A 14,380-nucleotide genomic window follows, 5' to 3' on the forward strand; every position below is an offset into this window, starting at 1 on the left:
TCTACAGTGTAATTTAAATTAGCAATTGCTGTGCAAGAACAATTTAGAAAAATGTATCAATAAGATACTTTCAAAACTAATTCATAATATACGAAAAGATGATCATGAGATGTGTCTTATTGACAAACCTCAAGGAGCGAAATTGAATTACTGGATTCCATGCATGATATCTTGTGATAAATCTCATGGTGGTTTGTTTGACTTTATACGTGGTAACTATTGAATAAAATAAAGCTATTGTGTGAAATCCTTCTGTGTCTCCAGAAGTCTACAGATGGACTGTATAAAATACTACTGCTTAAACTTGTGCTGCTAGAGAAGTTCAGCAAAAAAAAAAAAATTTAGTCTAAATGAAACATAGATTCTCCCTGCAGATCAAGCTTTCTGTGTTCAGACAACAAAACAGTTCATAAAAAGTAAAGGTCTAAAATAATTCTGTACAACATGGTCTGCATCAGAAATTGGTGCATTAACCAGGGAAAAACCAGGGCTGAATGGAGCCTTCATTGCAGCCTGCAGTCTTTCTGCTTGTACTTATTAAAATACTTAAAGAGTAGTCATTAAGGCCCCAATTCAGGAAAGCACTTAAGCATGTACCTAACTCCATCACTATGCAGGACAACACTTCGACATGTGCTTTAGTTGCTCTAGAAACTAAGGGAGCTGCAGGCCAAGCTAGTCTGACTTTAGCATCTCTGTGATTCATGCTGTGTGTTCTTGTCAACCTTACAACCTTCTTTTCACTTGCAGACCTTGATATTTTCCTTGAGTATCCTGGAAGAATACTGCTTTCTCTGGTGGCAATGGCTCAATATAGTACCCTAACTGAAGCAAAATTCTACTGCATGATCAAAGCTCAGTGTACAGGAATAAGTAGTTGGCCATCCAAATTTTATCTTGTCTCAGGAAGTGAAATGGTGTCAGCTCCCCAGAGATGTATAGTTTACTTGAAAACAAGTAAGGATCCATCTTTTCTCTTTACTAATTATTTAAAAAAAAATAAGATTTAAAAAATAAACTTTTGTTTTGTTTTTACACTTGTTTTTATAGTATGAGTAAAGAGTCTTGTTAAGTAGGAAATTGTCATAGAACAGAGAGCCAGGGGGTTGATTATTTTCTCAGTCTGCAATTATTTTGTGACTGTGGACAAGTCAGTTTCCCTGTCTAGAAAAATGGAGATAATGTTGCTTACCCACTTTTGTAAAGCTCCTGGAGATCCAGGAATGGAAAGCTCTGCATGTGGGAAATCCTGACCCAGTTCCACCCCTCCATTCCAGAGCCTCCTTTGGCAATGGAACCAGTATGATTTTGTCTGAGCCAATGTGAGAAGAAGACTCCTGGGGGCCAGGCAGAACCTGCACAACTTATTGTAACTGCTAGTAGCAAACATAGCCGGTAGTGTGAAACTAGATTGGGAGGGCTCTGTGTTACTACAGAGAATTCTTTCCTGCGTGTCTGTCTGGGTCTTGCCGAAGTGCTCAAGGTCCAACTGACCATCATATTTGAGGTCAGGCAGGAAGGAATTTTCCCCTAGGTTAGATTGGCTGAGAACCTGAGGGTTTTAGCCTTCCTCTGAAGTGTGGAGCATGGGTCACTTGCAGGTTTAAACTAGAGTAAATGGTGGATTCTCTGTAACTTCAAGTCTTTAAACCATGATTTGAGGACTTCAGTTACTCAGCCAGAGGTTAAGGGTCTGTTACAGGAGTGAGTGGGCGAGGTTCAGTGGCCTGCGATGTGCAAGAGGTCAGACTAGATGCTTTATGGGTCTATTGCTCAACTTCCAGGAGTGCCCTATATAGTATTGAGCTGAAATAGCCTCTGCAGCTGCTGCTAAGGCTAAACCGAGGGCAGAGGATTTGCCCCTTTCACCAGATAAGTAGTGTTATTTCTCAGCATGTGTAAAATACATGTTCTCAAGGAGTAGCACGACACTTTCAAAGAAGTGCATTGTGGGTATGAGAACTAATTCCAGGAGGCTATGGTGCACCAGTCTTTAAGAAAAAAGGACCGTGCTGTTTGGGTAGAATATTTTGTTTATAAATAGTAAATAGGGCCAGGTGGGAGACAGAAGTGCACCAATATGTGAGAGTTCGGGAGAAAGGGGTCTAATCACTTGGCAGGAAGGAAAGCTTTATTAAAGGTGTGTCATGCAAATCTGCTAGCCTCCTTCCATGTGATCCCTGTAGTGTAAATAGGCTTCCCCACCATATAAAAACAACAGATACTCTGGTTTCTAGTTAATTATAATGTCTTTTCCCTTCTGATTTATTAGGTCTTTAATAGAAAAATTACAAAACACAACAAAGACCTTTCTCTTAGGGTCCCAGGCCAGGTGCTTCTTTCTCAGGTATCAACTTTCAGTACATAAATAGAATCTAAAATATAGATAGATCCCCTTTCCAGCTGTCTGGGCCAGAGCCCTTTCTGCAGGTTCCTGTGACCTAAAATCTCCTTTCCAGGGAGAGCCAGCATGTGTTATATTTCGTGATGGATTGACGGGTTGTGTATCAAGGGCCACCTGGCTAAGCAAATCCTTTTTCTTAATCTCTTCTTGTAGTGGTGGTGGTTCCAACCCTACAGTAGATCCAGGGTTAGTAGTGGCTTTTCTCTCCAGTGACCAGATTGCGATAGGATATTTTCAATTCGTAGGTTCTTTGCACAAAGGGCCAGCACACTACATCACAAGGGGATGGCAGGGATATAACAAATGTAACATTAGGATTTCAGTAAGGCTTTTGATATAGTGCCCCATAATAAACTAATTTAAAAGTGGGTAAATGTCAGTTATTGATTAAAAACACCATAATATGTATTGGGAAGTAGTCAGAAAATAGAGTATTCATTAAGCGTGGGATATCAAAGTGTAGTATGGAAAGAGGATGTTCAATATTAGCATTTATATTCTTTAATATTTTTGATTAATGTTTTATTAATTTTCACAAAGAAACAAAATACAAAAAGGTAAATGACTTTCGGCTTGTATATGTTACCAAATGCTGCACATTTCACAGGATAGCCAGTAAAATCATGTGGTTACCCAACTTTCGAAGATGGAAGACCAGACAATATATAATCAGACAATATTACACAGATACAACATGTTAGGGTGGGGGTAACAATAGTAATAAAAAAGGCTTACACAAATAGGCGAAAAAGGGGAAGGAGGAAGCCAGCAAGTGGGCAGTAGGGAAGGGAAGAAGTTGAAAGATCAGCTGCAATGGAAGTCTGGCATGATAACTTTTCTGGCAGTAGCACAGCTGGAGGGATAGCAAACACCCACATCTGATATATCCACATGCATTTCTAGCTCCCATAACTTACAAAGGATATAGGAAAAAAGTAGAAAAAATGCCAAGAGCAAAAAGGGATGGTAGAAGGATTAGCAGATAGGGCACAGGAAGAGAGATTGAATGAGCGAAATGTATACAGTCTGGAAAAGAGGAGACTTATGGAGGACATGGTCATAATCTATAAATGCTTTTGAGGCAGTAATATAAATGAAGGAAGGGAATTATTTCCAGTATCAGAAGATGGGCTGAAGCTAAAGAAGGAAAAGTTTAGGGTAGACCTCAGGAAAAAGTTCTTGGTAGTACAAGGTATTAGGTAATTGTGAAAGTCCAGGCAACATCACTGCAGTTAATTAAGAATGGGTTAGTTAATACATTTTGTGGAAGTGGTGTAGGTGGCAGTCTCTGGAAATGCAGAAAATCCTACCTGATTACCCAAATGGTCTCTTCCTGGTCCTGCTATTTATGGTTCTTTGGTTCATTTATTAGGCAGTGTTTAAGAATTGTGGTTCTCAAACTTGGAGTAGGCTCCTAAATCCATCATAATATGCCTTATTTTCTTCAGTTCTGTGATTCATAGGTGCTGTGCATTCTTGGTTTCAACATAGCGTATCATCTTGGAAATCTAGATTCCACTTGTAATAAGAACTTACAACCATATTGGAAATTTTCATTTATAAAAGTTGTACGTTTGTCCTTTGTGTAAGTCTCTTGTTAGAGTATTTTTTTCTTAGAAGTTTCACAGCTGACTACTTTTCTTGCCTCAACAGATGATGCAGACTGTAGGGATGACACAAGAACATTGAGTCTCATATCTGTTACAATTTAAAGCATTTATTCCAAGATAACATAACTCATTTGAACCCAAATGCTGATAACTGTTTCTCCAGCCCGATTCTACTTTCTCATCTGGTTCTCAGTTGTGGTAATGGAAATTGGGAAAAAAATGAATGAGGAAGGAAAAAGTCAGCATGCATAGATGTAATCTGGCTGTTAATCTCGGAAATTTGCTATGTGTTTCCCTTATCTAGGCTGTGTTTCTGGGCGGTACGGATCTGGATGCAGGAAAGCCTGCCCCCGCTGCACTAGCATCCTGCCGTGTAATAGTTTGACTGGGTTCTGTGATGAGAAAACAACGTGTCTGTTGCCATTCACTCTAGCAAGCTGTGTGGCAAGTAAGTATTAAAAGGGGACACCTCAGAACATCCAATTTTCTATTACATTGCCTGGGTTTTAATCCACATAAAACGAGCTGGCTAGGGTCAAGAGGGATGTTGACAAGGGCCCTTTTGTCCTTCCAGAATGGTGCTATGGGGATAGAATGTGGCCCTGTTTCCCCTTGCATAGAGGGGAGTCCTCAACGGGTGGGCAGCTGGCACAACCAATTTCTACGCCACCCTCCCTTACAGTTCCCAGTGCAAGGGAGGAGGAAGATGTGTGCCTGGAACTCCAACTGGCAGACAGTCCCTTGGGGACTCTTGCTAACTAGTTTGAGTAGCCCTTATGTGACTCTGATTGCGGCTAATCAGCAACTCATAGGGAGGGGTAGCTCAGTGGTTTGAGAATTAGCATGCTAGACCCAGAGTTATGAGTTCAGTCCTTGAGGGGGCCATTTAGGGATCTGGGGCAAAAATCTGTCAGGGGATTGGTGCTGCTTTGAGCAGGGGGTTGGACTAGATGACCCCCTGAGGTCCCTTCCAACCCTGATATTCTATGAAATGTAGGGGTAGAAAGGACCTCAAGAAGTCATCTAGTCAACCCCCCTGCACTAAGGCAGGACCAAGTAAACCTAGACCATCCCTGACAGGTGTTTGTCTAGCCTGTTTGTAAAAACCTCCAATGATAGGGATTCAACAGCCTCCCTTGGAAGCCTATTCCAGAGCTTAACTACTACTATAATTAGAAAGATTTTCCTTTATTTCCTGGGCCTTTTATTTTTTTAATGATCATATAAATGCATATGTGTGTGATACATGCTTCTGCTTTCACCCAAAAACTCACAAGGCTGAATATTAAGATTTATTATTATTTAGCTTGCAGTAGTATGTGTGCAGAGAAAGACAGTCCCAGCCTTGAGAAGCTTATGTTCTTGAAAACAAAAGATCAGGGAAAGGGATATAATCTAAAGAGACAGTGTTCAGAGTGATATTAGACCAGTGATGATGACTAAGATAAATGTTGTGCTGACTGGTGTATACTTAGTTGCTGTAGGCCTAAGAAAATCAAAAGAGGAACCATATGGAAGAATGCTTTCACTTCGGGTCAGCACTTCTTAAAAATGCACTGCTCATAGCGAAATTTGTCTGTGTGGACATTAAAAACAGAAAGAACTATAGAAAGAACCTGCATTACAGCAATGTTACAAAGCACATAGAGGCCTAAGAATAATGGGCTACATAATAAGGGTTATTTAAACCATGATCTTATAGTTCAGGGCTGTGGGAGGAACTGCCTGATTTTCCTTTAAGAAGCAAGTTAATAATCATAATTTGCATCCCTCTAACACCTCTTCATTCCAAAGAATAAAGTACTAACAAATATGTTGGAGTCTGAATACAATGGTATTTGGTGCTGCAGGCAGAAAGATAGGACCTGATTCTCCTCTCAGATACAGGTAACTGCATTGAAGCCACTGGGATTACATCAGTGTAAAACTGACCTGAGAGGAATATCATGGATTCTTAGAGTTTCACAAATGCTGCAGAATATATATAGCGTCATGGAGATGCTGCCACTTTTGTAGTGGAGGGAAGCAGTTGAGCTGACATTTGGCACAAGACACACTGTTCAAGAGTAATAGGAAGGGAAATTTTGGCTAAGTACATCAGGGCAAACCTCAACTTGAAATTGCAACGGGGTCTCTGCTGTATATTGTAGAGATTACAGGTTGCATCACTGGACACACAGGTGACTAATTTGCCTGTGGAATAACAGAAATTGCACACTCAAGCATTCATCCTGCAAACACTTAAGCACATGAGTAACTTTCCAGGATCAGGGCCTTATTGTAGGTGCTAAATTTTACAGATGTGTCTATTCATCCAGTTTGTGCACATAAATATAATTGTGCACAGAAATGTAGGTAAACAATTGTTCATATGGCTCTCTGGTCTATTCTCTGTCCATGCACTGCAAACAGATTCATTAAAGCCTCTTCAGTGAGCTGAAAGAGAAGTATCTTGATAGACCTATTGATGAGGATCCAGGAAAATTTACTGTATCACATCCAATTTTAAAAAAAATTATGGAAGCTCGGGAGGCTGAGGAACATATGTATTTTCTCTCATACCTTAACTTCTAAATTTTCAAAGTGGTTCCCAGGGATCTCATTGTGCAGCCCCTGTTAAATTCAAAGGGAGTCGTGTGGAGGATGAATTGTTCATACATGCACCCTCCTCACCATGCAAAATGCCAGCTCAAGGCCTACACATCACCTAAATCACATCACTGTAATAGTGGATAAGTAGGACTTGAATGGTGCATAGGCCTTGTGCCAGGTTTCTTTGCAGAGAGGAATTTACCCCAGAATGAATTGCTGGCAGTTTTGTGAACACAAAGAATGTGAATATTTTTTAAGGGTAATGCCTGTCGTGTTGTTTTTGACATAACAGAGATCAATGCTGTGGTTTTGTTTGTTTGTTTTTTTAAAGCCACAATCAGTATACAATGTCCAGATGAGGCCGGGTGGCGCTACTGGAACAGGTACTGTTACTATATCTCACGTGCGAAAGCGAAATCCTGGATGGATGCCAATTCCACCTGCAGTCGATACAGAGGTGCTGAACTTGTTTGGTTTGAAAGCCCGGAAGAACTGGTACAGTTATTAATGTCGCCGCTTTTCTTCTCTTAATGGGTTTTTGGCCTAGGCTGACAGAACTTCCGGAAGGGTGACACCATTCAGGTATTATGGCATGTGCTGAACATCTAGAAGTTCCATTGCTGTTTATGTGGAGCTGTAGGCACCACAGGAAGGTTTTTGGATCAGAGGTGTTTGCTGTATCAAGCATCCAAGGAATTGGCTTGATCTCAGTGAACTTTTTCTGGCATGAAACACCTGCAGATTTGGACTCAGATAATATGGTTTCATTCTCTTTTAATAATAATTGTCCTGTTTCATTTTGATAAAAACAGTAAAACCACAGACACTTTTTCCTTTTTGTTTCTGAAAACTTTTGTATACAGAGTTGGATTAAATCATCTCTGAATGGACCCACATGGACAGGGTTGCAAGATATAAACCGAGATGGCACCTGGACCTGGGCACATGAAGATAATGCATCTAGTGTATTGGAATGGTCTGTATATGAAGCAATCTATGTGTATCTAGCATAGTGTGGTTGTGATCTGAAACCACATCAAAACAATAATGAGATCCAAAAAAAATCGCAATTTTATTAGCTTAGACATATTAATGTTAATGTCCAAATATTCAGGTAAGAGCCATCTAGTCCAGTGGTTCCCAAACTTGTTCTGCCATTTGTGCAGGGAAAGCCCCTGGCGGGCCGGGCCAGTTTGTGTACCTGCCGTGTCTGCATGTTCGGCTGATTGCAGCTCCCAGAGGCTGCAGTTCACTACTCCAGGCCAACTGGAGCTGCTAGAAGTGGCGGCTTTAACCTTTCTTTGTGGCTATTCCATTGTCTTACATTATAAAATGTTTCTTCCTCTTTATTGATTAAAAAAAAAACCTCTCGGTTTATTGGGTTTTCACCATATTGATACTTACCCAGATATCATGCTCTGTAGTAAAGTAGACTTAATTTTCTGAAATCAGTTCTGGTTTAAATTGTAGTGACTCCACTGGGTGCTAATAAGAATTCCCCTCTCTCTTACTGCCATGCTTTTTGTTAATCCCTGGCAGGCACTTACAGACAATTATCACATTAGCTTTTAGTCATGTTTCCTCCTGGCCCTGTGGTATTCTATACCTTTTATCATTGCCATTGTCCTACCTGGGGTGGTTCCGTGTACTGACATCATTTTTAAGTTAGATTGCTCGTTACCCACAAAAATAACAGTCCCCTGAGTTGTTTTTATTTTCCACAACAGGTTAACTTTTAGAAAGAGAAACAGTTGGCTGAGATGTATTGAAATGCCAGCTGGCGAACTTGTCGCTGCAGCAAGCTGTAGGAGAGCCAAGAAATGGGTGTGCAAGAAACCAGCAGAACCAGGTTTGGAATCTGATTTATATTCACTTACTGTGGGATTCACCTCTGTGCAGGTGGCCAGCATGGAGGATTTCAGTAGGCGTTAAATGGTGCCTAGGACTTGGGCTGTCTCTCTCCACCCAGGTGAATTTCACCCTTACTGGTTTAAAATTTTGAATAATCAAGAGTAGTTTTCCCTGTGAGATTGAAGTCATTTTATTTCCCAGAGGGCTTCTGTAGCAGCACTGGGCAATGATAAAAGTACTCATTACAACAAAGTATTTCAAAGAATTCTCACTCAAACTCATTCAAGACTGTCCAGTAGGGAACTTTCATTTTGGCATCAAAGGCCATCAAAAGTTTCAGGACACAGTTTTAAAAAGACAGGCTCAGAGGGAGAGATGACATGTTACATGCGAGTATGCATGAATTTGGGTGAATACATACAGATTGTTCTCTGATATTTTGAGACACCTGAAGTTACATAGAAAAAATGTTGTTCAGAATACTGTGTGGTGCTTCAGACTAATGACTCCCATTGACTTATATATTCTGGCTATGAAGAAATGCAGAGAAGTACCTCTTGTTTCATTGTCAGCAGACTATTCGTAATAACAGATTTTTTTATTACTGTTCAAATGATAAATTTTGCATAATTTCTGTTGAGTTAATTAATCATCTTGAGGTACTCCACTAGTAATGACGTTACTTATGCATTTCATTAAAAACTTGGAAGGTGACTGAAGTGAATGTAGAAATATACAAAGTAATACATTTGTGTAGACACATATATGCATATATTCAGCATAGTTTCCAGCAGTCAGTGTCCATGTAACCGTTATGGAAGTTTTTCAGAGTTGGTGTTAAATTTCTTTTTAAGCTTGTGATTTTGGATACTGTGGATGGTTTTGTGAAGAGATATATACGTTAATCACTAATGATGAGTTAATGTCTTGTACTATAGCACTGTTTTGCTAAATCAGTGAAAACTTTTTCCCCCTCTTCCAGATCTTGATTTGTTCATAAGTATCTGGGATGCAGTGGTGATCTTCCCAACTCCAGCAGTATCAGCTAAATACACTAACCACACATTGGCCAGACAAATCTGTGTAATGCAGAGGTCCAGATGCATTGGCTATGTGTTATGGCAAGACAGTTATTTCCTAATACATGACTCTGAATTTGTTATCAGTGGATTTGCACAAAGTGCAACATACTTAAAATCAGGTAATGTCCATTATTTAGAGGTACCTTTTCAGGATATGTTAGAATGGATATAGGGTATCAATACATTTTGTCCCTAATAAAATATTACAGCTTCCGGTGGAGGTTTTCATTATGAAGCTTACATGATATTGTGCTCTGTATTAAGTGGATTTAGGTTTCTGAAATCCTATTTTGGCTTAAATTCTAGTGACCCCTAGCAAGAAATTCTAACCATTTCACATATGTTAGACCTGGGAAGCAATTATTCAGCATGGTTTCCAGCAGTTAGTGTCCATGTAACTATTATGGAGGTTTTTCAGGATTTTAATTTCTTTCTAAGCTTGTGATTTTGGATACTACGGACCGTCTTGTGAAAAGGAATGCCCAGACTGCTACTGGGACAAGCCGTGCAATACCGTATCCGGAAAGTGTGAGGACACTGCAGTTTGTGCTGAGCCAGAGGATGTAGGTGTCTGTAATTTAGGTAAAGCCTTTTTTTTAAAAAGTCAAATCTGTCTGAAAGTGGGAATTGAAAGTTGAGAATTCCTTCAGCCAAGGAGAAAGTATTTAAAAATAACAAAAGAACCCTCCCCCCTGAACACTATGGTAGAATCCAACAAATGTGCACTGATTTTTCATTTTTATGGCATATAATTCTTATATGCAGCCAAATAATGTTTCCGTGTTCTGTAGGTTTCAGAGTGGTAGCTGTGTTAGTCTGTATCAGCAAAAATAAGGAGGAGTCCTTTGTAATTCTACAGTAAAGCTCCATCAGTACACAAAAGGCCAGATTCTGTTCTTGCCTTCTCCAGCATAAATTTCTAGTAACTCCTTTAAAGTTGGTGTAATTAGTCCAGATTGACACTAGTATAATAAAGAATGAAATTTGGATGATTTACTCCCCCTACAAGCCTGTTCACTTCACTGAGATTACACAGGGCTACATATCATTTTCTCCTGCAGAGAGAGATTTGCAAAACTCAGAAGGGAGATAGCACTTCCCACTTGTGCTGTCTGCAGAATAAAATATTTTTACTGTGCTACATATGTACTGCAAGAATGTGTCATTCATTTCTCAGGGGAAAGCATTAAAAATTAAATATGCAAAACCAAAGGGATGCCCTTAAGACTGGTAAGCCGGACATGAGTATGTGAATTCCTAGGCTCCCTCCTTTGCTCTCCCTGTCTCTGTGACCCCTTTCTTTCTTTCTTTCTTGGTGGACAGTTAAGGTGCTGAGATTCACATTCACATATCTTGTCTGTTCATAAGAATGTTGCACATTTCAATTCATATATATCCCAGATACCTTGCCTGCGCCTCTGAGTATAAAGAGTAGAGAGAGGTAGTGTGATGTGAAGGTCTGGGGCCTTGTTGATTGTTTTAGTTTTGCTTTATAAAGTGTACAGTATTGTTGCCCTCCTCTGGGGTGAAATTCACCCCTGTGCAGAGGGCTAGCCCAAGGCAATTGCACCATGAAAGTCCCACCTCTAGTCTCAAACTCAGGCATAAGTGAGACTTATCTGGTGCAGTGACTTATTGCTGGCTCTACACAGGAGTGAATTTTGCCTTTGGGCAGCAGAGAACACCACATTTTCAGCAGGCCTCCAATAAAGCAAAATGTGTTGCCAAATCTATTTGCATACTCACTAAAGTGGCATTTGCATGTGCACCTACTCAGTTTGCACAAGCAAATGGATATTTTTGTGCATAAATAAGGAAATAGCTGCCATATGTAGGAAACTAACTGAAAGTGTTCCCTGAAGAAGTAAAACATTTAACAGTCACCCTCTTCATTCTAAAAATGCTCCCACCACAAAATATAAAAAATCTGGTAGAACAGAAACAATTGTGTGGTGAGGGGGGCATGAGAAGCTAAATTTCACAGGAAACAAGTTTTTAATTGGAGAAGAAAGCTGTTATATAGTATTTTTCTCTTCTCTTTCAATGATGTCAGGCAAGTACAGCTTGAAATGTCCTCTTGGGCCTGGCTGGTGGTACTGGAATGGACGTTGTTACTTTATAGAAAGGAATAGAACTCTGAGTTGGATGGAAGCCAGGCTGTTTTGCAACCATTTTAAAAGAACAAGTCTGTTGCAGCTGGAATCGTCGGCTGAAAAGGTTTGACGTTATAAAGACTATGAATGGTTTGTCTCCTTCCCCCGACTTTTGGTTACTTGTTTGTGGTTAATACAATGGGGTCTATCCAGAATTTAATCATAGAAATGTAGGGCAGGAGGGGACCTTGAGAGGTCATTTGGTCCAGCCCTACTGAGACAGGGCCAAGTATACCTATACCATCACTGACAGGTGTTTGTCTTAATTCATTCTTAAAAAGCTCCAGTGATGGGCTTCCACAACTTCCCTAGGAAGCCTATTCCAGAGTTTAACTACATTTATAGTTAAAAAGATTTTTCCTAACACCTAACCTAAATCTGTGTTGTTGCAGATTAAGCCCATTACTTCTTGTCCTACCTTCAGTGAAAATGGAGAACAACTGATCACTGTACTTTTTATAACAGCCCTTAACATACTTGAAGACTGTTACCAGATCACCCCTCAGTCTTCTTTTTGCAAGACTACACGTGCCCAGTTTCTTTCCCGTTTCCTCATAGGTCAGATTTTGTAAACTTTTTACAGTTTTTGTTGCTCTCTCCATTTGTCCACATCTTTCTTAGGGTGGCACCCAAAACTGTACACAACAGAAAATGATTTTGTGACAGGGTTAACAATTTACCACCTGTGATTCAGACAATATCAAATTATGGGAAGGACATAAAAAACTGCTAGTAAAACACACGAAGTTTTGTTTGTCAGTTTCTAGTGTAGTATATATTGTTACTTTACAGGACTGGCTACAAAAGATGATAAAACAGCCAGCATGGATAGGAATGAAATGGGAAACATCGGCCTCTGAGTGGCAGTGGGCAGATGGATCCAGAGTAAACACAGCTCTGAACTGGTAACCTAACTTGATTTTTTTTATGAATGAGAATGAGTACAGAGTTCATAGGTTGTTCGCTTTCTTGCTCTATTACTTGTAGTCACTAACAGTTTTGAATGATTGACTCATTATTCTATTTGTATCATGCTAAATTAAACAGTTCCTTAAAAAAAAATAGACAGTTCCCTCCAGATGTTAATGTATTTGTTATAATGTTGTTTTTCTTTTGAGCATTTGGATTAATAAACACCATTTATTTTAGGAATTTAAATACTTCAGTGATCACATCCTGTGTATGTACAATTAAAAGTATTGTGATGTGGACACATTCAATGCATTTAGATAAGTCCCAGATGCTGTTTTGTCCACAATGTAGTGTAATGGCTTTTATAAACTATAGCTATGTGTTTTCATCTTCCTTGAATGTTCTCTGCATGAAGATAGTGGTGCAGGTGATCATGGTCCCAGATTATAGCCCAGTGTGTCAGGGGCCATGTCATTTGGCTTGCGGAAGAATCCAGGGTTTATAACATAACTCTATAACTCTTGAAAATCCAAGAAAGGCACAGAATAAGCTGTTCAGAGGCCTCCTGCTTCTGGGTCTGCCCTGGTTCCCATGAGAGCAGGACTGCTCATTTCGTACCTGTCTCCTGCACCTAGGACACTGCTATAAGACTTTGGGAAAGATTTGTAAAGGTATTTAGGTATCTAACTTTCATTGATTTTCATAGGAATTAGGTGCCCAAATACCTGTAGAAATGTTCTCCTTTGTCTAGAATAGGATTTAAAGGTGTGGTGTCAGAAGGTGTGACCCAACCTATTCTAACTAACATGTTCTAGAAACCTGGTGTGGACTTTAACGCATGCTGGACTTTATCTCATCCAACTTAGTGTGTGTTTAAGTCTACACTGTCTTGAGCACACTGGGCATTGAGAACGTGTTTGGTAAGACCTACCACCACCACACTTTTCGTTACTAGACCTAGACAAAGACAAAATGGATTTCCTAAGAGATAGGGGCTCCCAGAACAGTTAATATTGCCAGTGCCCTTTGCCACTATTAACTTTTTGCTTCTGTTTCTGCTGGGTGTAGAGGGGTGATACATTTTTCCCATCCCCTTCCCAAACTCTCAAATTTAACTTTGTTACATTGCATGTGTGGTATTTTCTATTCCTCTTTTTCTGGCAAACAGGGTACTACTATGTGTGTGTATATATAACTTTTTTCATTATAAATTGTACTGTACAGCATCAATTGTACAAATTTTGCTTATCTACTACATGGGAAGCCTTACCCTTTGCTCTTGAAGTCTTAACCTTTGTGGGTTTTGTTCGGATCCAGCTATGCAGCCAACTTACTGCAGTAATGTTGGAGGGTTTCTTTTACATTTATTATTAAGTGTAATTAGAATTTTGCTTTTACTTCAGGTTAAACGTACAACGGGATGCAACTGAAAACTGTGTGTTTCTTCAGCATAATAAAGTAGCTTTAGAAGCAGCTAGTTGCCTTTTAAAATATAATTTTGTGTGTAAAAGAAATGAAGGTAAGTAACAGAATAACTTTTCTGGTCAGTCCTTGCATTTCTTTGTTCTTTCATTTCTTCTTTTGCTTCTACCGACTGTTTTTATTACAAATGGTTCAGTATTTTTAATGAACTTATTCCACATGTAAACACAGATTTTATTTTTTTCATTTGTTTGCATAGATTTTTTGGAAAATGTTCTTATCCTTTCACTCATACAGCTGTGATTCTATGAAAGATACTTCACTTAGAGAATCTTAATCAGCAGTGTGGAGCAC

General features: G+C 39.5%; 1 protein-coding gene across 7 annotated transcripts in view; it reads left to right on the forward strand.

Annotated features, from left to right (window-relative positions):
• LOC120370360 overlaps positions 1 to 14,380 on the forward strand; it is a 79,741-nt gene that overhangs the window by 29,305 nt on the left and 36,056 nt on the right. For all 7 annotated transcript variants that reach the window (XR_005583713.1, XM_039484924.1, XM_039484925.1 and 4 more), the window contains 10 exons: positions 751 to 957; positions 4,319 to 4,462; positions 6,938 to 7,101; positions 7,470 to 7,582; positions 8,334 to 8,455; positions 9,440 to 9,658; positions 9,978 to 10,121; positions 11,593 to 11,756; positions 12,485 to 12,597; positions 14,008 to 14,123. Coding sequence is in view for 6 of the 7 variants with exons in the window: in XM_039484924.1 (XP_039340858.1) it covers positions 751 to 957; positions 4,319 to 4,462; positions 6,938 to 7,101; positions 7,470 to 7,582; positions 8,334 to 8,455; positions 9,440 to 9,658; positions 9,978 to 10,121; positions 11,593 to 11,756; positions 12,485 to 12,597; positions 14,008 to 14,123 (1,506 nt within the window). In the remaining variant the exon portion in view is untranslated. The remainder of the gene's footprint in view (positions 1 to 750; positions 958 to 4,318; positions 4,463 to 6,937; positions 7,102 to 7,469; positions 7,583 to 8,333; positions 8,456 to 9,439; positions 9,659 to 9,977; positions 10,122 to 11,592; positions 11,757 to 12,484; positions 12,598 to 14,007; positions 14,124 to 14,380) is intronic.

The sequence above is a fragment of the Mauremys reevesii genome, linkage group 8 (assembly GCF_016161935.1).
Source record: "Mauremys reevesii isolate NIE-2019 linkage group 8, ASM1616193v1, whole genome shotgun sequence".
NCBI lineage: Eukaryota > Metazoa > Chordata > Testudines > Geoemydidae > Mauremys > Mauremys reevesii.